General features: G+C 49.5%; 1 protein-coding gene across 4 annotated transcripts in view; it reads right to left on the bottom strand.

Moving 5' to 3' along the window:
• CEP57 (centrosomal protein 57) overlaps positions 1-27,106 on the bottom strand; it is a 466,839-nt gene that overhangs the window by 347,344 nt on the left and 92,389 nt on the right. For all 4 annotated transcript variants that reach the window (XM_085621423.1, XM_085621421.1, XM_085621419.1 and 1 more), the window contains one exon: positions 5,412-5,591. In XM_085621423.1, the coding sequence (XP_085477549.1) occupies positions 5,412-5,591 (180 nt within the window). The remainder of the gene's footprint in view (positions 1-5,411; positions 5,592-27,106) is intronic.

The raw sequence follows: 27,106 nt of genomic DNA, 5'->3' as shown, positions 1-27,106 counted from the left end.
TCTGTTTCTTCCCCCATGTCTAGTCCTTACAGTCCTCCACTCTTCAATTACCTCTACAAACATAGTGATATTGGCTGCCAGGGCCCATCCTAAACCTGGGTTTGCATAAAGCAAATGGGTGACAGGTCAGGTTGGCTCCAGGCCTTTTACATTGACCAGTACAGGCTGTGACGGCCTATAGATTTCTTCAAAAACAAGCATTGGCAAAGCCAATAGTTCTACCTATGCACAAGCTATTGGCTTTGTCATTTTTCTTTTCACATGTTGCACAACAACGCGGGCTGCTGACCAACATGGATTAAAGTTTTTTTTTAAAGCTATGACGCAGCTAGTATTGACTGCGTCAAAGCCTTTTAATTTTTATTATTTAACTTCACATCATGCTGGACAGCTGGCCATACTATAATGCAACATGTAAAAAAACAGCGTGGGGGGGTTAGGGTGGTGAAGAGGGACGAGGTTGCAAAAGACATCGGAGGGCCGGGGTTTCCAGTGATCCAAGTATAGAAGTATAGAATTCCAGAAAAAAAAGAAATAGAGTGGTTCCCAGCCACAAGCTATCACTATCTATGCAAAGGTAACAGTTCCTTTTTTATCTTTAACAAAACCCATGATAAAAACAAACTCACCAGGAAATCAAAATTGATGTAAAAATACATACTTGCATTTATATACAACTATTTTACTTCCCCCTTTTAAATGAGGTAAAATGAAAGAAAAACTGTTCACACGGATGGATCACTGTACGAAATTGGATTGGTGGTTGACTGGGTTATAAGCCCTGGTCAAGCAGCAACCACAATTCTTGTCAGGGTAAGGCACAAGCAAACCCCAAATTAACCTGTGCTCATCCCCTTGGTAGTTTGGCACAGAGCAGTCAGGTTTAAATAAGAGGCAATGAGTAAGGTATTTGTGAAACACTTCGAACAGTAAAATAGTGAAAACACACCGCAAAAGAAGTGCACACAGATTTAGAAAAATAGATTAACTTTTCATAAAGAAAACAAGACCAAAACGACAAAAATCCAATTTGCATCACTTGAGATATTGAACTGTAAATTCTGCAGTGAAAATAGCACAAAGCATCAATTGGGGATATCTGGTCCCGCCGGACTGGGACAAAGTCACCAGTTCAGGCAGACCATGATGAAGTGCAAGCTGGATACAGGGACCCAATTAGGCCTACTGCACACCGTACCTTAAACTCTGGTTGCGAAGCGTTGCATGGATCTGCGTCGAAGAGGAGTTGCACAGCCAAAACTTTGAGTCTGTTCCGAGTTGCGCCGAGGCTACAGTGCAAGGTCCTGTTGCATCTTCGTTGAGGATCCCGTCAACGAGACTTGCAAAGCGAAGTCCAGAGTACGGAATGAAATGCACAAATGGCGATGTGTCAGTTCTGAGGGGCTGCAAAGCTGTGATGCGGACTTCAGTGTCGTCGCCAAGGGTGCTGTCAGCGAGAGATGCGAGGAGCTGTACTGTGGATGTGCTTTGCCAGCAAGGTGATGCAGCGGTTCTGAGGACTGCGGTGGGCGATGATGATCTTTGCAACAGGTCCAATCCACACAGCAGCAGCAATGCACTGGTTCTGCCCAGGGACACCACACTCAGCCAAGGAGATGCACTGGTTCTGCTCAGTGATGTGTCACTTAGCAGAGAAGATGCATAGGTTCCACTGGGAAGCACCTTAAGCCCACTTCAAAGGGTCCAGGACTGGAGTGGCACCACTTGGCAGGGTAGACTCACAGATGGCATAGTCCAGGTGCACGGTGGTTGGAAATCTGTAATGTCCCTGAGGCTTCAGATCAGAAGGCTAGCCAAGTAGCTCTTGGAGTCAATCTGGGTTCCAGAGATACAGTTCCAGTCCTCCTCACCCACGCAGGAAGACAGCAAGTCAGTATAGCAGAGCAGGAGTCCAGCAGAGTGGCGGTCCTTCAGCAGCACAGTAGTCCTTCTTCCTGGCAGAGTGTTCACAAGTCCAGAATAGTACTACTGTGGTGGTGTCTTGAGGGCCTTCCTTAATACACAGTGGTGCCTGTGAGGTGGGGAGATGCTTCTAGAGGCATGCCTTTGAAGTGCACAGATGCCCCGACTTCCCTGCCTCCAGACTAACTACAGGGGGTGTGCAGCCCTTTATGTGGGGACAGGACACAGCCTAATCAGGTGTATGTGAGGCTGGGCCCAGCTCCTCCCTCCCATCCTGCCATTAATGGCCCACGCAGTCACATCAAAGCTCCAGTTGTGTTGCTGTCTAGGGGCGAATACACAAAGCCCAACTGCCAACTACATCCAGTCATGTGACCAGAGACATGCTGCAGACACCAAAGGGCTAAGTCAAGAAAATACCAGCTTTCTAAAATTGTAATTTAAAATCAAACTTCACTACAAGTTAGGACTTTAACTTAGGATTCCAGAGACATCAAACTTTAACCATTTATATCTTCCCATTTAGAAATTACACTCATAAAATATAAGGTAATCCCAATGTTATCCTATGGAGCTATAGGCCTTGCAGTAGGGAAAAACTAATTTAAGAGTTTTTCACTGCCAGGACATGTAAAACTTAAACGTACATGCCCTGCTTTTTTAATACATTGCACCTCGCCCTTCAGGCTGTCAAGGGCCTACCCTAGAGAGACTTAGGTTATTAAAAAGGAAGGTTTGGGCCCGGCAAAAGGTTTATTTTTCAACGTCAAAATGGCAGTTTAAACTGCACACACAGGCTCTGCAATGGCAGGTCTGAGACATGTTTAAATGGCTACTTAGGTGGGTGACACAATCAGTGCTGCAGGCCCACTAGTATTACTAAATTTACAGGCCCTGGGCACACAGTGTCGCTTTACCAGGCACTTATAAGTAAATTAAATATGCCAATTGGGTATGAGCCAATCTTACCATGGTTAAAGGAGCAAACACATGCACTTAAGCACTGGTTAGCAGTAGTAAAGTGCTCAGAGTCCTACGGTCAGAAAAATTTGAGGTGGAAGGCAAAAAGTTAAGGGGAAGACCACCCTTAGGCTGACAGGTCTAACAGTCACCATGTAAATGACAACCTGCACTTCCACTTTAATGCAGCCAAAAGCTACCCGTATGGTTCCAAGTGGCGCTTGACACCTTAGTTTATTTGGAAGATCTTGTGACGAAAGTAGGAACACTGCAAACCCTGCTTCCATTCCAAATGAATGAAGGTGGGTTGATGCGCTGCATTATGGAATTTTCATTACTATTCATGAATATTAAAAAGAGAACAGTTAGCTATTTAATTTCAAGGGGGTAGTAAAGCCTTGAGGAATGAAATACATCAACATTTATCAAGATGGTATGAACAACTGCAATTTATATTTCCTGAGAATATAGAACTATTAGTGAGTCAGCTGTGAAACAAGTGTCTTTCACTCTAAAGGGCAGGGTATCATTCTGCAATTTTATGTGAAATATCCAGCAAAAAAGTCTAAGACATGGTCTTAAACTTTAGACACTCAAAGATGTTCTAATTCATAAAATCCCTGAGATACCGTCCATCAACAAATAGGAAAATCCTATGTAACACTGCTGTATCTCTTTGTGCAGATCTGTACTCAACGATCAAACATATGTTCTTTCTTTACAACATCTCAAAAGAGATCTGCCAGTCCCTTACATATCACATAGACCAACAATCACATAATAGTACCAATATAAAAGGGTTCAACAAGAGGGCAAGCAAAGGAAACAACTATTGGGAAAGCCAATAGGTCTGGCCCTGGCCAACTGATGTAGTTAATTTTTTTATTGCAACCATACACTATAAAGAAGAAAAAATCATGACTGCCTACACATGCTGGCCATAGTAATAAAATGTTACATTTAAAATGAAATATCTATTTCTTATATGTTTAGTAGAATAGTATGGGGGCTTCCTAGGAGGCAGGTGTACAGTTATATACATTATTTTGTTTTAATGCACATCACAGGACAATATGGCTCTTAGAAAAAGTACAGTTGGCTTTTAATTACTGGAACTAGAGACATCGTCTGAACATACATTGTTGACTGAAAACAGGGGAAAAGGCAAAGAAAAAGGCATTGTGAAGTAATGTATCAGCCGACTAACCCTGGTATAGAAGTGCACTTTTTTAAGGTGGGTATGAAAATATGATTTGGAAAATGCTGTAGTGAAAATGAAAACGAGCCAATGGCTGAAGTATTTGATCCTTTGTCTCATGCTGTAAGGACAAATGTGAAAACAACTGAAATGACCAGTGGATAACGAGTGCTGATCCAAAGCCCTTGTATCCATGTGTGTATGCAGGTATTTTGTTTCATGTACACCATTTTTTAATACATGAGGTTGCCAGGAAGAAAAAGGCTGCCTGTAGGGCAGACATAAAAAAGGGCAGAGATTGGACACATTTGGGCACATTTTTCAGAAAATATGAGCCTGACCAAGTACATGCACCATTGGCCCTTACAAACAGATCAGGAGCTTCAACTCAAGAGGGGCAGCAGACTCAGTCACATGCATGTAATATGGCACCACAACCATGCAATCTCAAAAGAAGATTGAGAGATGATTGGAACTTTTTTTTAGGAGATCTCATTAGGATGCGCCCAATATTATAGGGGCATAGAATCTGGTCACAATCTGAGACACTCCTAAATAGGTAATAATTACATGATGTTTGTTTTAGGATTAAGCCTAGATAATTCCATATAGTTTAAATAGGTCAAGACTTTTTTTTATTGACTGGGAAAATCAACGCTTTTCAATGATCCACCCTCCCTGCTGGATGTCTTCAAGGCTGAAATTAAACACCTAGCATCGAACATGTTAGAGGACGATAGATTTATTAAAGAATGTGGAAAGCCTGGTATTCTACCTTGCAGTGTACAAATAATGATGTCCAATTCTATCTGGAACATGTGCACAACCCCAAGAATAGAGTTGTGCTAACCCATTTTAGATGTAATATTATTCACCATTTTATCTCTTTTCCTCAAGTAAATGATTGGTCGGACAAACTGGTTAGCTGCCGGGAACAATGTACATGGCACTTTACTCTGTGTTGTAAATATTTCCATTGCAAATTTTAAAGCCACCATTGCAAAAATATAATTTTAGACTGGGAAGACCAGTGTTGCTTTTTCTGCAACAACGGCATTCCAAAGAACTTTGTTTTGCTGTGTCCAAATTTCTGTGGAGAGCTATTTCAAAACGTAAACATATGAGTGGGTAAGGTGTTCTGAATGAATGTATTTGTATTTAAGCTTACAGTTCTGTAGTACATCAATTGTAATGCTACGAATGTAGGGATGTTTATCAAATTGCTATTTTATCTTGTGAACAGCTGAAAATGATCATAGTGGGTGAATCTGGGATACCCCAGTGCTGGTGTGCAGCCAAGAGTCTAACGTAAGTTTAACTGTAAACATACCGTCGTCGTGTTTTGGGACATCAGTCTGAGAACTCTCCTTGCTCTTTGCTTGTTGATCAACCACTTTTTTATACTCAATTGCCTCTTTAGATATGGTTTTCATATTCTCATCTGCTTGAATTCGCTCCAACTCCAGCTTTCTGATCTTTTCTTGTAGATTCTTTAGAGCTGAAAATATAGCTGACCAAAGCAAAGTTAATACATGATTAATTCAATCTTAGATACAGTTTTTGTAAATAAATATTTTTTTATACGTCAAGATCATATAGCACATAACACAATTAATAACATTTAGAGGTACGTTTGTGTGAGAAAAATGATTCTCTTATCCCACAAGACTGGAAAACATGTGAAGTATAAATGTTAAAGGATGCCCTTAGTGTCAAATTTCAACACCTAGGGCCAGAGGTACTAAGATGGCATTCACAAACAGCGGTCGCTAAGTTTAAATTATTTTTTTTGTGAATGCAATTTGATTTTGCGAACTGACCTATGTACAAATAGGTCGGTTAACAAAATACTGAAAAAAGGGGGCTGCAGAATGACCTGTTTAATTATTACTAATTAGACAGATCAATATTTGCAACCCCATTTGATTGACTACAATCACAGGTATGGTCGCCTGCAAGAGTCAGGAAACCACAATATCCAGTTTTCAAATAAAGAAAACTTTTTTTGTTTTTTAATGCAGTCTGTTCTCCTTAAGGAAAATGAGAACGTGTTTAGAAAGTTTGCTTTTTTTCCAAAAAAGTTTTCACTGAGAGTTGGCAGTTTTCCCGTGGACCACTACCTACTGTCTCAAACCTTTTTCATGATTTACAAATTGCAAAAGGAGAACAATGGTAACTGATCAATTGTTTGCAACCAGAATTACAGTCACAAATGATTGATCCATTTGAAGGGATGACACAACATCCTCCTTCCTAACAGATATTCGTAATCCATTTCTAAACTCATTCATAGATTCAGAAATACTTTTCCGGGGGGGGCGTGGCCAGGCGCCGTAAGAAATGGCCACCTGATTCCGGAGCTCCGCCGGGACCGTTGGTGTCCTTCTAAATCCGTCACACATCCGCGCTGAGGGGGATCGCCCGTGAGCGCCCCCCAGCTCCCCCAGGCCCAGTGCCCTGCAAGAGCGGCTTCGCGGACTCCGGGGACCGGCGGACGGCTCAACACAGCGGCCGCGACGGGCGGCGGCGGCTCGGCGCCTCGCCCCTGGAAATCCGCGGCCGCTCCCTGAACTACTCGAGGCCCCGGCTTTCGGCCTGCAGCGCGACGTGCCCGGAGGGGCGCCAGCGGAGGGGGGCGCTGCCTCACCTGCAGAGCCAAGGCACCGCTGGACTCCGGCTCCCTAGCGACACTGGCGGCAGGACCCTGACGCCGGAGGGCAGGCGGGCGACCACGACAACTGCGGCCAGGTGACGACCCTAACCGGGAGAGGGGCGGCCATTTCTTGATCTGCTGCTGCCGGAGCGAGGGGAGAGGACCGGCTGGGGCTGCCGCTGCGGGGTGCCCTGCATCGCATGCCAGGTGCGGGCCCGCGTTCGGAGCTGCGGGGCGGACTGGACATCGGAGAGCCGGCGGCGTGGGGTGGCTGAGGTCGCTGACCCCGGATCGCGACTCCCTGGGCACACTCGTGGGCCCCCTGCTCTGAGCCGATACCTGGAGAGTGCCGGTGGGGCTACGGCGACGCCCAGACTTCACGGGGAGGACTGGAGGTGGCACGGACCCGCAGGCGCTCAAGCGCAGAGGCGGGCGGAGGAACACTTGGCCCCAGAGGCGCCGGAGCAACCATGCGGCCTAAAGGAGGCACCACGACCCAGACCAATAAGCTGGATCACGACGCCGCAGCCGGGAGGGACTACGAAGGAGGCCGCAGGTCAGGCGGAACCCTCCCCGACGTCCATAATGGCCACAATCCAAACCCTTGGCACCAGCCTGGAGACAAAAATGGACAAGATCACGATAGAGGTGAACCTGCTCCGTGCCGACTTGGGGAAAACCACGGACCGGTCCAAAACCAATGAAGTTGACATAAAAGCCCTGCAGGAATCGGAGAAGCGGCTCGAGGGCAGGGTAAATGAGCTTGTGCACCAACAACGGCTGATGGCCCTACGGCTCGAAGACCAGGAAGGTAGGGCCAGGAGAAGCAACATACGCGTGGTAGGTGTGGCGGAAGGACTTGAAGGGGACTGTATGGAGCTCTTTCTTGATGACTTGATCCTCCGCCACCTGAAACCCAAGAGACTATCTAAGCTCTTCACGGTCGAGCGGGCTCACAGGGCCCAATCCCAAAACCCAAACCAGGGGCACTACCACGAACAATTATTGCTAAAATACTGAACTACCGTGACCGCGATGCAATTCTCCAGGCTGCTAGACAACACGGTGATCTACACTACGAGGGGGCCACGGTTCGTTTCTTCCCGGACTTCACGCTCCAGGTCCAACAGGAAAGGCGCTCCTTTCAAGGGGTCAAGGCGGTATTACGAGATCGTGGGATCAGGTACATGATGTTCTTTCCCGCCAAACTGAAGATCATAACTGGCGGTAAATCCCTCTTCTTCACCTCGCCGGCGGCGGTGCAGGAGTGGCTGGACGCGGCCGACAAGGCAGAGGCCCCCCGGCGGGACGGCGCACAATGGCGAGGCAAGGGACACCCCTCCCCGGGGGCAGCGGCAGGACGAGCGGAAGGTGGTGAGCAGAGCCAGCGGTCCTGGCGTTCAAGATCGAACAGTCCCCGCTGGGAATCGCCCAGCGACGACACAGCGACTGGAGGCCACTAGAGCGAGACTGAGAAGCCGTCGGACTGTAAAGTATAAAAGTTTTTGACTGTAGGACTTGCTTGCCCACGAGGCAGTGTGACTGCCTGCCCAATTTTTCTGAGCCAGGTTCCCTGTTTAGATGATGCACCGCCGGCCTGAGGGGCTGAAAGGACTGGGGCACCACGGACAGGCCGCCAGGAAGGGGCTGGCCCACGAACTTCCCACGTAGAGTTCCACGGTGGGCTCCCACCGGGGCAGGTTTGGGCGACAGGCGCTCTGCTAATTGGGGTGGTGGGTAGTTCAGGACCCACGGAGCAGGGGGCAGGGAGGGGGGGGGGGGTTTGTTTTGGCGGGGGGGGGCAGGGATGTTGGGGACAGACTCGGGGGGGAGTGGGTGGCATGAATGGTTTCCCAGTTCTTTTATCGTTTGCATTGAATGCACTTGCGGGGTGGGAACCAGGGAGGGGTGGGGAGTTTGGGATCCTCAACGGTCACACGAACTATGTTGTCATGTAGGCAGCCGTAATACCGGGGTGGTGGGACGAAGCACCCTCAGAAGCAACAGCTATGGCTAGGAGATGGGAAAAAAGTTTGCAGGTCCTCAGCTGGAATGTTAACGGATTAGGGGACAGACTCAAGCGCACTATAGTCCTACAATTCCTCAAGCAGCACCAGCCAGACGTAGTGCTACTGCAAGAAACGCATTTGATGGGGAACGTCTGTCAGGCCCTCAATAGATGTGGCTACACTCTAGCGGCTCACTCTGGCTTCACCTCCGGCTCGAGGGGGGTGGGGATACTCTTGCGGCGCTCGCTGCCCCTCCATATAGACCTAATCAAAACTGACCCACAGGGACGCTTCACGGCGGTGTCTGGACGTTGGGAGGGCCGCACGCTTAACTTACTTTCTGTCTACGTCCCGCCGGGCCTCCAAACCCGAGCCTTCGCAGACCTGGGCGCGTTTCTCCTTTCCCTTCCCGAGGGTCAGTTGGTGATGGGAGGGGACTTTAACGCAGTGGTGTCAGGAACCCGGGATAGGCAGCCCCCAAGAGACCTGCCCCAGGGGCAGGGGTGGTTGGCAGACTTTCTTGAGGCCTTCGGGCTTACGGACGTCTGGCGCCTGCTCCACCCTACAGACAGCCAATTTACCTTCTTTTCAGGGGCACATCATTCCTTCTCACGATTAGACTACATCCTTACCCTGCTGCAACAAGACATGATAGTACTGGAGGCAGTGCTTCTGCCTAGAGGCATTTCTGACCACTCACCGGTCTGTGCGCACATCACATTTGGAAATAGCCGGGAGGGCTGCATAGCACCAATAAACGCCTGGCACCTAAAACATGAGGACACCAGAAAGCACATATCCAACTCAATTTCACAGTACTTCGAAGAGAATGTTGGGTCGGTCAAATACCCCGTCACCTTGTGGGAGGCATTTAAACCTGTGATTAGGGGGGAGGCGCTTTCGGCCATATCGGCTAGACGGCGGGAGCGATGCAGGCAGGTCACTACACTGGAGGCGGAGTTGGAGGTCCTGGAGAGGGAAGCGCCGGAAGGTGGGGACAGGGATGTCAGGCACACGCTGCAGTTAAGGGCGGCGGAGTTTAAAGCACTGGTGACCCAAGAGGCTCAGACCGTGGCCCGTCACAAGCTTGGTAGAATATACGATCAGGGAGATAAAGCCGGGAAACTTATAGCCTGGCTTGAGAAAAAACAGGCCAGTAAAGTGGTGCCAGGAATACGCACCGAGTCCGGGACTGTAGTTACAGAGCCCCGGGGAATAGTGGAACAGTTTGCGAGACACTACCAGCAGGTTTACAGGCGTGAGTCGGACCGCCCGGAGGAGGACTCCATGGACCTCCTAACCGACATTCGCATGCCCTCCCTATCGGATGAAGATCGGGAGGCTATGGATAGCCCAATCACGGAGGCCGAACTGCAGCGTGCAATAGGCGGACTCCGCCCTGGTAAGGCGCTCGGTCCCAACGGCCTCCCAATAGAGATTTACAAGCTCCAGCCTGACGCCACTAGTAAGCATTTGAAACTCATGTTCGAACATAGCAGGGAAATGGGGGTGCTGCCCCGTGATCAGTGTATAGCGACCATAGTGGCAATACCGAAAGAGGGGAAACCCAAAGACTCATGCGCGTCATACAGACCAATTTCGCTCCTAAACGCGGAGCCCAAAATACTGGCGAAGACGCTGGCCAATAGGCTCAAATCGGTGCTTCCTTCGTTGGTCCACCCTGACCAGTCGGGGTTCATGCCCCACCGCAACACGGCCCTCAACATTAGAAGGTTAAACGGCGTACTGGGGCAGCGCCACAGAATACAGGAGGACGCAGTGGTGGTCTCTCTGGACGCCACCATGGCCTTCGACACCTTAGAGTGGCCATATATGTTCGCAGTCCTGCGCAAACTGGGCTTTGGACCTCACTTCATAGCTTGGGTGCGTCTGTTATATGCCAAACCCCTGGCGCAGGTGCTGGTGAACAATAAGCTGTCCGAGGTTTTCCCGCTTGAGAGAGGGACTAGGCAGGGCTGCCCCCTTTCTCCCCTTCTTTTCGCCCTCTCCCTAGAACCGCTCGCGGCCTGGATAAGGCAGGATGTCGACTTAAAAGGTATAGCATGGGCGGAGGGGTGGGAGGATAGAATATCCCTTTATGCCGACGACATACTCCTGTACCTTTGTAGGCCGCGCAGGTCGATAATTGTGGCACTCGACATACTAGCAAGTTTCGGTCGTAACTCTGGCTTCCGGGTCAACTGGGCCAAATCACATCTATACCTCCTACGTGGGGACCCTCCGAGGCTCCCGGACACTTGCCCTATCGCGGTGGCAGAGGACGGGTTTAAGTACCTGGGAGTGTACATCACCACTAACAAGGCCCTGTCCTAAGAGCACAACCTCAAGCCACCGCTAGTTCGGCTCCAAAGGGAGGCCAAATCCTGGCAGCAGCTACCACTGTCTTTGCTGGGCCGGGCAGCCTTATTTAAGATGCTAGCGCTACCACGGTTTCTCTATGCGCTACAAAACTATCCAGACTTAGTCCCCAACGGCTATTTTGTAGCGATCGAGGCCGCAATGCGCGACCTCCTCTGGGCAGGGTCACCCCGAATCTCATTGACCAAACTCACACTGGGGTGGTACGACGGCGGTATAGCCCTCCCTGATATTCGCAAATATTACTGGGCAGCCCATCTATCCGCGATCAACCAGGGGACGTAAATGATCCCGCATATGGTATGGACAGATGGCTGCTTCCCGGGGGTAACTATGAGATAGCACTCTACTCTAAACGGGGTATACGTCAACTCACCGGGCCTACACTCCACTCGGTACAGATATGGCACATTGCTCAGAGGAAGCTCGGATGGTCTTGAGTCCTTACGATGGCCACGCCACTTTGGGCCTCCGAAAAATTAGGCAATCTAGGACGCACCAAGGGGTTCGGCAACTGGGACTTGATCGGCATCTCCCAAATCAAGGATATCTGGGGCCCTACAGGGATCCGTACGTTCGCCCAAATGCGAGACACATATGAGCTGGCGCACACCGAATACTTTAGATACTTACAGGTGCGACACTCCCTACAGGCTAATATCCCACCGGAGACCAAACTACCACAAGCCTCCCCGCTTGAAGATAGGTTGCTGGATGGACACCTCACAGAACACGCCATATCGCTTGCGTATAAAAAACTAATCAATAACCCCCCCGATATGCTCATACCCCTTAAAGAAAAATGGGTCGCCGATGGGCTGGAGATAGACGACGAAGAATGGCTGTATGCTTTGGCTTCCCCACGTGAGGTCGCGATATCAGCCCGACTGCGACTTATCCAACTCAAGATCTTACATAGAGTATATATCTCCTGCACTAGGCTAACCATGATGGGGAGGGCGGACACAGTACTCTGTAGGAGGGGATATGGTGGCACGGGTACCTTCTTCCATGTGATGTGGGACTGCCCGAAGATTCAACGGTACTGGCGAAGGGTGGTGCAGTGTATGGAGGAGGTCTGGGAGGTGGAAATTCGCCCGGAGGCCAAGAGGTGCCTCCTCAATATATGGGAGCCAACGGACCTGCCACCGAAAGGGAGGCTCTGGGTGACGCTCGGACAAATGGTAGTGAAAAAAGGAACATAGCCAGGCTCTGGGGCAGCCCTATTCCACCCAAACTGTCGGATTGGCACAGCGATATGGACTGGTGTATGCTGCAGGAAAAGACTGTGTATGTAGCGAGAGGGTGCCCCCGAAAGTGGGTTGAAGTGTGGTCCAACTGGAATGATTTTAGGGGGGGGGGGCATTTGCGAGCCTCCTTCTGTCGCGCTGGAAGGCTCAGGAGATGTGTCAAATCCCAACGCTCTTGTTGCTCCGGGTGCTATAGCAGGGGATGTGGAGGTCGCATCACCGGTACGTAGGTGATTTGCGGTGCTTAACGTGATGACCGTGTTTAGTTAGCTGGGGGGGGAGGGGGGCAGTTCGACTGTTAGGCGCCTTTACGCCATTTTGGCGCTATGCCTATGTTTAATGGTTGCACCAAAGAGAAAAATGAGTCCTGCACTATCCTTCTCTAAACTGCGAGACACTCGCACTCTATAACGCCGCCGTACCCCCGGGTTGACGGCACAGTGCTGTGTACATCCTCCGCGGCCGGCCCGAGGGGTTGTAGGCTGTAAGCTGTGTAATGTGGAACTCTGAAATAAAGGTCTTGGAAAAAAAAAAAGAAATACTTTTCCAATCACTGAATATGTTTAGTAAACCCCAAAAAGCATTTTAATGGTTGCAAACCCACTGAATTAGAGAACTGAACCGTTTAGTACATTTAAAAAGCTGTGTACATCAGACCTATAATCACTTATACTTAAATTTCACCTATAATAGAAGTTTTCTTCCCTCACCTTATCTCCAACTCTGACGCACTAGCTCAGCCTTAATTCCCACTGCTACTTTTACAGCTTAGCAAAGATGGATGTTCATGACTCTATGGTTGTTTGACTAAGTATCTCCATTGTCAATTAATATAAAAATGGTAACACCGAAATTGTATTTTGTGTATGATAATGCATTTTTCTTTAAGTGTCTTACATTAAGGACATTTAGCTCTCTAGCTACAATTGCCCTTTCAATGTGCATACTACCCTCAAGGGTCTCTTTGGGACAATCACCTTGTTACCTAAATAAGGTATGACTTTAGAGCTTCCCAGAAGTCCGATAACTTTACAGACAGCTTAGAAAACTCACCCTTCTTTTAACTTGAGCATACACATACAACACAAAGCCAATAATGTGTCGGACTGAAGTGAATGGGGTGGTAAGCAGGGAGAAATGCTACTGGCTAGGAATTTAATGGCCACATTACTCATGCTTTTATACATCCAGCAGGCTTACAGCTCCCTGACATGAAGGAACTTTGCAAGATCCTCACAGAGTGGTGGGAACACTGGCCTATGAGGACCAGTGTGGCTTCATCCTAAGCCGTACCACGGCTATGAATTTGAGCAGGCTGGCACATGTGTTACATTCTCTGGAGGGGAGCCAGCCGCGAGGAGTTCGTTCTGGTGTCTGTGGACATCGAGGAAGTGTTTGATACACTTGACTGGACACACATGGTCCGGGTCCAGCAGCAAATGGATTTCAGTCCGGGCTTCTATGGATGGGTAAAGCTTCTGCATACAGCCCCTCGAGCTCGGGTGTGTAATGGTGGGATGGTGCCAGCTAAATGGGCGGTGGAGAGAGGCACATGACATGGTTGTCCCCTGTCCAGACTGTTGTTCGCATTGTCCATGGAGCCCCTGGCGGTAAGGACCCGGAGTGAAGTGAGGGACTACGGAATACAGGTTGGGGAAAGCACACACTTAATATCGCTACACCCTGACAATGTGCTTTTTATGTCTCGCCTGGCGTTGCAGCGCACATGCGCCGCTCGCTCTTCGAGGGCTTCTTGTAATCAATACACTTTCAGAAGTGGTATTTCGACTCCGCCCGTTATTTTGATTGGTTAGCATCATTGATTATGGTAAACGGTGTCTTTTGATTGTAACTGAGGCTTTTTAGTCCCTCCTGGACACCGCCCTGTCCTCTTTTAGCCCCGCCTACCCAGACTGGATCTTTTACTGGCAGCGTGAGACTGTCTGTTTTATAATTACGGGCTCAGCACTTTTTTTTGTTTAGCATTACTGGCATGTGGGTTGCACGCTCGTAATGGCCGCTCGGGCAGCCTTTCCTCGCTTCAGCCCCCTGCCTCGGAGCACACGTCTGCTTGGGGAGACTCTCCTCGCTTCAGCCCCCCACCTCGGAGCACACGTCCGCTCGGGGAGCCGCTCCTTACTTCAGCCCCCCACCCCACCCCCTGCCTCGGAGCACATGTCCGCTCGGGGAGCCTCTCCTCGCTTCAGCCCCCCCACCCCCTGCCTCGGAGCACACGTCTGCTTGGGGAGACTCTCCACGCTTCAGCCACCCACCTCGGAGCACACGTCCGCTCGGGGAGCCGCTCCTTACTTCAGCCCCCCACCCCGCCCCCTGCCTCGGAGCACATGTCCGCTCGGGGAGCCTCTCCTCACTTCAGCCCCCCCCCCCCGCCTCGGAGCACACATAACTTGTTAATTATTTGGCATGGTTCATATGTCACGTGCTACTTTCCCCAATTTGCAGGCGCACCAACTCCAGTTTAATTTATTCACCCTCTAGCCCTTGTTCACAGTTTCCCACTCGATTCTCGCTGGAACAGACCTGGTACTTTCATTTATCCTTGACTGCTCGTTGCGTCGGTCTGGTTTAAGTCTCCCAGTGCACACCTGTACAGTAAAAACACTTTGTCTAATAACGCAGTGTGTTTACAGATGTTAAAGATATGTTTTAAACATGTTTAATATGTTTATCAGTAAATGAGAAGCGCCTTTATGATAGAAACACGGCCATGGTAAGTCTACATTTGTGTAAATGCTTTTTTTTTAAAAAAAAATTCTCACAAAACGATATCCTGACTTTTAGAAATTGCCCCTTTGCTTTGTGTCTACAAAAACGAGTTCCATGATGGCCGCCGTTTGTTTCCGTCTCTTTCCATACCAGCATGAGCGGATTGACGAGGAATGTAGCGAAGTGGGCATGGAGCAAATGGAGGGCCAGCGCCTCATTGGTGCATTGAATTTACAATAAAGGCAGAAAGGGAGGGGCGGTTAAAGACCGACCCAGAGTGTCAGGGTGAGGAGTTCAGTAGCTTTTGTTAGGAGCCATTCCGTACTCAAGCAGAATGTCAACTGAGAGTGTTTCCTACAATAATTAAGTGTTCAAAACACTGTTATGACAAGCATTTGCAATGCAATAGGTCTCGCATTTACGCGAGTTTGAGCTATTGGCATTGTAAATGACAATGCCTTTTATTTATGTTTTAGTTTTCAAAACATAAATAAAAGGCATTGTCGTTTACAATGCCAATAGCTCAAACTATCGTAAATGCAAGACCTATTGCATTGCAAATGCTTGTTTACTTGAGGAGGCTCTTCGACTCTGTACTGCTTTTTTGGACGGATATGATGAGTTTGGAGCTGTGGTGGGTCTAAAGGTCAACAGACTTAAGATGCTGTTGTTTCTGCTGGGGGAGCTGCACAAGGTGCCTGGCCTTGAGTTGCCTTCACTTGGGCTTCCTTGGGAGACAGAGGCTTTCTGGTATTTGGGGATAATGGTGGTGCAAGGGGTGAAGGGTTATGGTTGTCACAACACAAGAAAGAAGCTGGAAGGGTATGTGAGTATGGTTACGTATTGGAATACATTGCTGCTCTCAGTGGCGGGCTTTCCTTCCCAGATGTCTTTACAATGTGCAGAATTCCTTGCACACAATAGCAGGTAGCACATTTAAAACATTAGTCTGTTGGTCTCCCTAGTTTGGACAGGGGAAAGCAGGGCACAAGTCCTAAAAAAGAAGTGTGGGGAGTAACCTAGTTAGGAAGTTTGCAAGTGACATCACATCACGTGACACCATGGCGCATGACATTGCGGTGCATGACATCACAGCACGTGACATCGCAGTGCATGACATCACACGTGGCATCACAGGAATTGACATTACCGGAAGTGGCATCACAAGCCATGTCTTTTTTTTACTTATTTTTACTGAATTTTCAAACATAAGAAATACATAGGCACCACCAACTACACCATAGCATAAAATGGCACATTACATGTCTTGAGTCTTCATGTATGCAGTTGTTTTACAGGTTTTAAACATCTAAGCAACAGCCCTCGCCTCCACTCCCTCCCGCAGATCACCAATGTATTCGAACATTGCTATTCGCATAGCCATCTCACACCACATGACATAAAATTGTGGCCTGAATACATTCAGTCCTGTTGTAAGTGGGGGACAAGCATTCCCCACAGAAGGGCTACAGTGATTCCGTACAGTCATCCAGCAGGGTGCGCAAATCTTCAATCATCCTGTTCAGGTAAGTATGTCAACAGGAGTTCACAAATGTCTCTGGGGCAAGAGGCACAGCACGATATATTTGAAACACAGCATGTGCTGGACCAGTCACCTTGAGCACTGTGTTCAATACCTCTAGAGTGGGAGGTTCACAGGGCAATCCCGGAATATTGGCCCTGATTTCATGTCTTAATCGTATATACAAAAATATCTCCAATGGGGTAACCCCCTCCCCAGTCAACAATTCCGTGTGGTCCTTAAACTTGCACCTTCTGGTACAAATCGCCCCATGTGGTTAAGTTTCTTTTACGGAGCATTTCCCAACATATAGCCTCTTAGGTGACAGGGGCATGCGGGAGATGCGACAGTGGCACAAGTGGGGAACAGAGTATGGGTTTGCCTATTGCTCTAGAAAGGCGCTGCCATGCATTGTTAGTGCAGGTAACAGTATGGTGTCACTCCCACTCCCTCCCCGGGGACATGTGAACCCAAGAAGAAATTTAAGGGCATGGGTGCCTTGTATCACTGCTCAATGGCCAAGTGTGGCATGAAAGGCGGTGGGCGTAGCCAATAGACTGTGTAATGGGCTTGGGCACTAAGATAGTATAGTTCCATTTCCGGTGTTCAAATCCCCCTCTAGAGAAATGTTGCGTGATGAGTTTCCATCCTATCCGAGGCTGCTTCCCACACCAAGCCAACCTGATAAGCAAAGATCTAAGAGTGTTAAAGAAAGTGCGCCCTGAATTATATGGAATGTTGATGAAAAGGTATAGGAGCTTGGGAAGGATGTTCATCTTCATCAGGGCCACCCTGCCGGCCAGTGAGAGCGGCAGTGTGATCCATCGGTCCACCCAGTTACTAATTGTTTCAATCGCCACTCCATAGTTTGCCCTTAGGGTATCTTTCGTATTCCTGGTTATAGACACACCCAGATATTTTAGTCTCACCACCAGAGCAGAAAATCAGGAGAGATTGTTGTGGTGGGGATGAGTGGGAAGATTTGTGACTTGCTCCATTTCAATCGTATCCCAGACAGATCTCCAAATGTAATGAATTCCCTTAGGATTGGATTAAGGCTAACGTCAGGATCCCTTAGATACAAGTTGATGTCGTCGGCGTAAAAAGATAGGAGTATCTGTCGGGAGGGGTACATTATAGCATAGTCCCTATGGTGTAGTCTTATTTTAGCTGCTAGGGGTTCTACACAGCCTATACATTCATTTACAAACATTTATAATTTATTGTATATGTAAAATGCATGTGTGATGGATGTAAAGCGCTCTGAAATCCTGCATTGGGATGAGTAGGGCTATACAAGAAAAAATAGAGGTATTTAAATTATTTCAACGCCTCCTCTGGGAAGTAAGCACTATATAAATGCAGTTTGTTTTTTTGGGCCAATACAGGACAAGATCAACACATATGACAAAGTGAAATGTTGCCTCTCTTAAGTATGTGTGGAGCTCTAACTAGGTGTGAGCCTTTGTTCCCCTCTGCTGCATTTGCTTCTAGGTGTGAGGCTCCTGACTGCTCCCAGCCAGGAGACTCTAACCAAAGGAGGCCTGATCACCCCTCAAATTCGGCCTTTGTTATGGGCCCAGCCATAGCTGCCAAGGTTTCAGATTGCCATGTGTGACATTTTCATAATTTTAGTGAAATTATGACTGACATTTCAACGACTATGAATGACACTTTCTCGCGAGCAAAAATCACGGAATGAAGACTAGGGAAACTTCTAAATATCAGAAATTACAGCCATTTGAGCAACAAGAAACACCAAGAAAGTCTTGAAACTGCTGCAGAGCACCAGAAATGGAAGGGCACTAACTCTAGTACGCCCCCTGGCCAGCTTCTGCCTGAAAAATCTGGAGAGGATGAGGAGAGGACTCAGGGGCCGCTGAGAAGGTCTCAAATGTGTGAGTCAGTCAGTGCCGTGCCTGCAGCGGAGGCTGAGCTCTGTCTGTGACATTAAGAGTAGACACACCCATCACACGACACCACAAGTTAGCCCGGCCGCCGACGTAACTACTGCATAACACACTACACACACAGACTGTCAGTCTCAGACTGGCAGAGTTGACTGTCTGCGCACTGCAGGCTGCCTCAGACAGACGAGCGTTACTAGTAAAGTTCTACTAGTACTTACTGTGTTCTCTACCAAGTTCTTCAACTTCTCTACTCTCTGCTAGCCACGGGTGACGGCGCAGTGAGCCCGGCCACCAGGCACTCGCCGCTGAGCCACACGGTAGGCGGGGGTGCCAGACCTCTGAGTGCTGTTTGCGCTGCACCGGCAGCCTCTCGGCGGACGTCACGCCGCATATCATGATCATGCCAGCCTGCGGCAGTGTGCACAAGTCTGAAGCGCCAGTCTCACCGCGGCACATACAGCGCGCCAGCACGATCATGCTGCAGCCACAGGCGAGGCCTCATGCCGCCCTGCCTGGCTATGACATTGGTGTGAGACTGCGCAGCGACTCTGTGTCCCGCCGCCGCGCCTTCTTCACGAGCCTCATTGACTTGCTTCTTGTTAACTAACAGGACGTGAGGTTTGGGCGCCAGGCACCGCTCACAGCCAGTTAAAACGCGGACTTCACTTCTCCGAGAGGGCAGGCCCGGATGACTCTCACTAATTATGATGTGAACAGCGCGACAGCGCCGCGGCGGGGATCAAGTGCCAGCACTCTGCCTGCACAGTTTTAGTTTTGCAACATTGTAGCACAAGCATGAATCATTATTTCAATTTGGGCTCGCGGCACAAGCGTGCTCCGATGTCAATTACTCCTGGAGTCTGCGGGACGGGAGCGAGAGCAGTGCACTCAGCAGAGCAGCTCTGAGCTCCCCCCCCCCCCACCGCACACAGGTCAGAGGCACCACCACCTGAGCCAGGCAGCGCGCACCGCGCACTAGCATCCTGGCGTTAAGCCAGTTTCAGAACGTCACAGAGCAGAGTGGGCAAAATGCGTGGCAATGCATTTCAGTGCGGTGATGCAGGAACACCACACTGAAATGCGTTAGCATCACGCCTGATGCGTGACACTTGGCAGGACTGCCCATCAGGTGCCTGAAATGAGAAAGCTTCCTCCCAGCTTGCACATTGCTGCTGATTAAAAGCAGATAACATGCGTGCAGGCGCTGCTGAATTAATCCCGGTGTTTGAAAAGGACACCGGGCGGAGTTCCGCACATTATTCATGGGGGCCTAACTTCTTGGCTGGGTGGATGGCGTTCATCCTGTGAAAATAGTGGGTGGACGCCGTCCACCCGCGTGTACCCCTGACTTGTGCCCTGGGGAAACGGAGCTAAGTTGCATTGGTTACACTTAAGCTAGAACTGGAAGAGAGGGGCATGGGCTTGTCCGATCTTGAATTGTACCATTATGCACCCAAGTTACAGCATGTGTCGCGATGGGTCACAATAGAGGAAAAGTGGGGAAAGAGGCTACTGAAGGCCACCTGCAGAACCATGCCTCTGTTGGAATTGCAGATGTGGAGAACTAGGGTACCGAGACATTTCCCCTATCAAGTGCGTCAGGTGGCAGAGATATATAGAGATCGTGATTAACCGGGTACTAAAACTGCCCCCCACCTGCGAGAAAGCGGAGCATTTGGTAATTATTGGCCGAGGCTAAGTCAGCGGCTCGCTGGAGAACAGGGAGGGTTGTGATACACTGAGGGATATATATCCAGATGAGCAGTGTATTACTTCTGAGAATGTGTGCACAAAGTTCTCAGTGGGGCCTGGTCAGTTCCTCCAGTACGCTAAAGTTGCCGGTACAGTCCGGAAGATTGGGCTGGCCAGATACACTGCAGTTGTGACTGTGGATTAGTGATGCAAGGCGCTCGCTGTCATTGTTTTAAGGGGCGCTCAAAGGGTATAGTGTTAAAGGGAGCTTTCCTACTAGGCAGGCGTGGTGGGATGAGCTGGAGGACCGCGTGAGTGAGAAAGAATGGAAGGAGGCATATGCGCATATCCTGCGGGTGTCTTGCAACGCTAGGTTTAGGTTGATACACTTCAATCATTTGCACCGCACTTACCGGACGCCAGTGAAATTGAGCAGAATGTATGCAGGCAGAGCAGCGGACTGCCCGAGATGTGGGGCGGTGGGTGCCTTCTTGGTGCATGCATTTTGGGCAAACGCATGGGAGAGAATGGAGAGGGTAACTGGCATAGCGGTGGAAGAGACCCCCGAAAGATGTCTCCTAGGTATAATTAAGAAGCTTCGAAGGGGAATCGATGTACTGGAAGTTTTTGTAGCTGGTGAGGGTAGTTGCCAAGAGATGTTTGGCGATAAAGTGGCTATGTCAGAGTCCCGTCAGTAACAATAAGGAGTAAGGACACAGGTGAGAGGGCCTTAGCTGAAGAAACGCACATCTGAATGGCCAGGAAGATGACAAAGTGAGTAAGGATCTGAATGATTGGGAGGGGATGCTATCAGGTGGAGGGGTGTGGGGGTTTGCAGTGGAGATAGAGGCAAGAGACCAGACTGGGGTAGTGAGTGTAACAGATACATAAGTGGAGGAGGGGAATGAAGTGGTGGTGGCGGGACCTGCTGAACTGGAAGGCTGACGCAGCAGTGGATATTGGGGGGGCACGGGGAATGTTGGGGAGTCATCTGATAATTCCAAGACGTAAGGAAAAGGATTGTTTATGTCTGTGCATGGATAAGGGGGAGATGAGAGACCTACCTACAACATGGGGGATTAAACTAGTGAGGACTATTGATGTTGGAATTCTGTCCACATTGTTCTGGCTCTACAGTTGGGTATCAATCAAAACAAAAATATATTTTAAAAAAACCTTGTTAAGTGTCACACTGTGGTATCAAATGCAGTTTCAGCACACAAATATATCTATACAGGGTAATGGTAGTTCACCCCCGGACGGCCCTGGCCACATTGTCCGAAGGGGGTGTGGCCAATGGAGCACGGTAGGGGCAGTTCACATCTCCTGTGGACAGGCAACATGGTAGTGGTGGTGTTAGTCTAGTTGTGCTGCTTGGGACGACTGGCTTTCAACACCGGAGTCCAACATTTCACAAATGCTGGAGGCACGCAGAGTTTTGGACATAGTCATGTATAAGCCTCCGGATCATAGTAGCTATTTCAGATGAGTAGTAAATGTGTGCCCGATTTTTTCAAATTTCGTTGCCCTGTTGTGAATTAATGCTGTGAGTTTCTCCATTGCAAACATTTACCACACCTTGACCCACCACAGATTAAGAGAGGTTGCCTGGGGTTGTTTCCACATATGGGCGATTCACAGGCAGGTAGCTGGGCGCAAGTGAGAGAACAGCTTCCTCATCAGTGCAGAGGTAGGGTATAGTCTTTGGTCACCAGGGCTTCCCAATAAGCCAATTAATGGGTCATGAGGCAGTATAACCTTCATGACAGCCCTTATTGTTAAAAGGACAGCCTCCCAAAAGGACTGGGGGGCATATGTATGAAAAATCCTTTTTGCGAGTCCTTAAGAGTGATTTTTTGCGAATCGCTATTAAGGACTCGCAAAATGCAATGTATGTAGGAATCGCAATTTGATAAATCGCAATTAAGGAATACTTTCCCATTCATTTCTATAGACCCATAGGAATGAATGGGAAGACATTCGCAATTTGCGAGTACCCATTAGGTACTCACAAATTGTGAATGCAATTTCAAGGGCGCAAGGCTGTCAAAAGGACACCCTGCTGCACCCCTGAAATATGTATGTGTGCACATGTGGTGCACATACATGCCCTAAGGGCATGAATGTGCGCCACATGGCACTTTAAAAAATGCATAAAAGTGTTGTGGCTCACAGGAGAGCACTGACAGCCCGAGGCACACGGGAGAGAAAGAACTACAAATCCCGGTGCGCATTGCGTGAGGACGCTCCAACGTCATCACGCACGTAGCGAAGATGCAGAAAAGGGAACATCCGGCATCGAGCGGGTGCCGGTTATTTTGGTTCCAGGTTCCAGAGAGGACGTGTTCGAGAGAGGACGATTGGCGTACTGGTAGGGGTGCTCGGCACCAACCTTGCAATTGCGCTGCTGTGTTACCTAGTACGATTTGTTTTGAATCCGGTCCTTGCTAAGTACAAGTTTGAGACTATACCGCTGCTGTTCCGTTGGACGCCGCCTTGGCATTGCGGAACCGCTGTGGCGGTGTAAACTTTTGTTCATGGTCATGATCTGTTGTACATAGCGACTCTCAGGGTCAGAGTCGCTCCTTGTTCAGGCAACAGCGAGAACCTTTTCCAGGGGAACAGTGCAACGCACGCCCGCTGGATTATCGGAGGAATTGCCTCCCCGAGAAGCTAAAGGAATTTTGCCTTTGGCTAGCGCCCTCCCAGGTGTATGGGATTAGCGCTCTGAGTTCGTGCAGAAACTGTGGAAATAGCGGCAGGCAGCAATATGGTCTGACGTTTAGCTGCACCTCAATTGTTTCTTTGTCTTAAAAACAGGGGCGGAGAGGAGACTCCTGGCATACGTCCATCCCCTCCCCCTGTTATACCCGAGGTTCCAGAATTGTGGTATGTTAGTTTGTTCCGGGAGAGGACCAGAGGGCTGTTGCCTAGAGGGGGTAATCGCAGGCTAAACCGTGTCCCTTTCTCTAGGTTCTGAACAGTCTGATCCTCGGCTCTCCGGGTCCGCCAGGCAAGAGTGCCCTCTTTAATTTACAGGTACAGCAGGGGAAATATAGGGATCGCCTGGAGTAGTGGGGGTTTAGGGGTTGTCCTAACCAAATGCTTGTGCTTTCTCTTTCAGATCTCCCTCCCCGCAGTTCCCTTCCTTTCCTTCCCTCGCCTGATCACCCTTCTGTGTCTGTCATACATATACCAGACCAAGGGGTTATCAGGAGGTGGACCCCTTACAGCATCGTGCGACCCTGAGGACGTTGGACTGCGACAAAATAACCGGCCCACGAATAGTAGTCCTCCCAGTCGCACGGTGGGATGGCCACCTTAGAGGACGTGTTGGCTGCTTTGGCCCTAGTACAGGCCGAGGTAGTCGCCTCGAGAACAGAAACTGCCACACTACAGGCGCAGGTCAACCGCTTGGAGCGTAATCCTTTTGACGCGGGCCCCACCCGCTCAACCCCAGCCGCCCCTGTGGTGGTGGAAATCCCCACGCCTGTTCCACTAGCCACCCCCGAAAGGTATAGTGGGGACAGCGGGAAATTGCAGGTCTTTCTCACACAGGTGATGTTACATTTCACTTGCAAGGCCAGAGCTTTCAACACTAACCATGCGAAAGTCGCCTTCTTGTTGTCTTATTTGTCGGGAGACGCTGCACAATGGGCGGTTCCCTTGGTGAGGAGAGACGACCAACTCTTATATGACTGGAATGCCTTCTTGTTTGAATTCGAGAAAACCTTTAATCGACGAGCGGCCACGCTCTCGGCCGATAGAGATCTCCTGGAGTTGAGACAGGGCAATAGGGATGTCATCTCCTATCTCAACGACTTTCGGAGACTGATCACAGAAACTGAGTGGCCGGAAGAGAAACATGCAGCCATATTTCACCAGGGGTTGAGTGAGGACATGAAGGATGTGTTGGCTCAGATCGACCCACAACCCACCTCCTGTGAAGCCCTCATTAGTTTAGTCCTAAGATTGGATCATCGCATGAGCGAAAGGAAAGGGGAACACAGAAGACGGGAGAAACCCGTGCAGATTGCAGAATACTCCAGATCAACAAACTCTGCGATGCCGAACAAAACAGAGCCCATGGAAATAGGCGCTGTGCGATCCCCACTCTCAGCGGAAGAAAGAGACTACCGGAGGAAGCGAGGGCTGTGCCTGTACTGTGGGCGAAAAGGACACTTCATACGGGAGTGTAGCCTAAGGCCAAAGGTCTCCCGACCAGAACAAAAGGCCGCGGTAACCAGATCACAAGGCTTCCCTGCGGGAAACGACGTGGCTTAAGGGAAGAAGAAGGGAGTCCTTTGAGCGTCATGCATATCCCTTCTTTGGAAGACGTACAATTGCACAATAAACACCATCTCTTCGTCGAAGTGCACCTCCTGGTGGAAGACGAGTGGATCCCGGTTAACGCATTGGTGGATTCAGGGGCCACGGGGTGTTTTATGGATCAAGCCCAGGTAGGAAAACTCGGAATCACTTTGCAGGAGAAAAGCAAGCCTGAGATGGTTTTCGCAGTGGATGGGAAGATGTTGGATTCCGGTCCAGTAAGATACCATACGGGGCCTTTAACGATGAGACAGGGGACTGCGCATCAGGAACTTCTTTCCTTCAATGTCATACCCGCACCCCATTACGGATTGATTCTGGGACTGCCGTGGCTATGTCTCCACAACCCGTTCATCAACTGGCAGGAGAAGACCTTGTTATACTCCTCAGCATATTGCTTATCCAATTGCTACGTCTCACCTTCGAATCCAGCCACCTCCTTGGCTATCTGTTATCAGGTGGCAACTGCAGTGGAACATGCTGTTACCTTGCCACAGGCATACAAAGAATACGAGGACGTCTTTAATGAAGACAAGGCCGAGGTCTTACCGCCGCATCGATCGTACGATTGTCAAATCGATTTACTTCCCGGAGCAGTGATTCCAGCTGGACGAGTATATGCCCTGACGGAGCCCGAACATAAACATCTCAAGGAGTATCTGGAGAAATACTTGAGCTTGGGCTTTATACGAGTGTCAAAATCTCCCGCGGCGTCGCCTCTTTTCTTTATTCCTAAGGCAAACGGCGAGCTGCGCACGTGCGTGGACTACCGGGCCTTAAACGCCGTAACAGTGAAGAACAGGTACCCCCTTCCCTTAATCAATGTCCTGCTGGAGCAGGTAAAGGAGGCGGTGATATACACGCGTCTTGACCTAAAAGGGGCGTATCATCTGGTCCGTATGAGGAGAGGAGACGAGTGGAAGACCGCATTTAAAACACGCTTCGGTCTCTATGAATACTTAGTGATGCCGTTTGGGCTGTGCAACGCCCCCGCGGCCTTTCAGTTCTTCTTGAACGATGTTCTACGGGAATACCTGGACCACTTCGTCATATGTTATATAGACGATATCTTGATTTACTCTACGAATACTCAAACTCATACGCACCACGTCAAGACCATTCTCCAGACCCTGAGACGACATCACTTATTCTGCAAGATCAGCAAGTGCGAATTTGGGGCAACAACGGTGGAGTTCCTAGGAGTAAACCTCACCCCCTGGGGCCAGGAAATGTCGGAAAGGAAGGTGCTGGCGGTAAAAGAATGGCCAATCCCCCGGAGCCTTAGGGATGTACAATGTTTCCTGGGGTTTGCTAATTTTTATCGCCGGTTTATTGACCACTTCTCGGAACTGGCGACCCCTCTTACTTTGCTTCTGCGTAAACAGTCGGCGTTTCAGTGGAATGCCAAGGCTCAAAAGGGGTTCGAAGAGCTAAAGGAAGCCTTTGCGACCGCCCCTATGTTGGCTCATGCTCATCCGGAATACCCCTTCATAGTGGAGGCAGACGCGTCCGATACAGCGGTGGGAGCCGTCTTGTCACAAAGACATTGCGAAACAGGACGCCTACATCCGGTGGCTTACATGTCCCAAAAATTGAACCCCGCTGAATGCAACTACAATATTGCAGAAAAGGAGTTGCTAGCCATCAAGAACGCCTTCAGTGAATGGAGGCATCACTTGATGGGGGCCAGACATGTGGTTACGGTTTACACCGACCACAGGAATTTACAGTTCATGACGGCTGCCAGACACCTCACCCCCCGTCAACTGAGATGGACCCTCTTTTTTGCAGGGTACAATTTTGTTGTCACTTACAGACCCGGAAAGGATAACAGGAAAGCAGACGCGTTAACCCGGCAAGCATCCCAGGACAGCACCATAGCGGGTACAACAGGGACCATCATTAGCCCCGATCATGTAATAGGGGCTACGTGCACGGATCCGTTCTTACGGAGTGTAGCATTGAACTGTCGAACAACTAAATGGAAGAACTGGCTACACGACAATCCAGAGTGGAAACGGGTACAGGGTCTCCCGCTACGAGGAAAACAACTGCTCCTTCCCATCAGATCATTAAGGCTGCAAGCATTCAAATGGTGCCATCACCTGCCCTGCGCTGGACACAATGGCAGGGACAAAACCCTTGACAGGATCCTACGACAGTTTTGGTGGCCTTCGGTAAGGATAGACGTGTTCACATGGGTCCAGGAATGCGGAGTGTGCAATCAAATGAAGGCAACCCATACCAAACAAGCTGGCTTACTGCAACCTCTCCCCACGCCTGACCTACCTTGGGAGAACATCTCAGTAGACTTTATAGTGGGCATGCCGCGGAATAAAGGATGCACCGTGATCACGGTGGTGGTGGATTACTTAACTAAAATGGCGCACTTCGTCGCTTGTAAGACGCTGCCCTCGTCAGGTCAGCTGGCACACTTGTTCCTGGAGAACGTGGTACGCTTACACGGATTGCCAAGGAAGATTGTCTCCGATAGAGGCGGACAGTTCACAGCCCATTTCTGGAAGGCCTGGTGTTCAGCCTTGGGAATCGAATC

The sequence above is a fragment of the Triturus cristatus genome, chromosome 8 (genome assembly GCF_964204655.1).
Source record: "Triturus cristatus chromosome 8, aTriCri1.1, whole genome shotgun sequence".
NCBI lineage: Eukaryota > Metazoa > Chordata > Amphibia > Caudata > Salamandridae > Triturus > Triturus cristatus.
The sequence above is the reverse complement of the archived record's forward strand: the minus strand, read 5'-3'. Positions and strand labels throughout refer to the sequence as shown.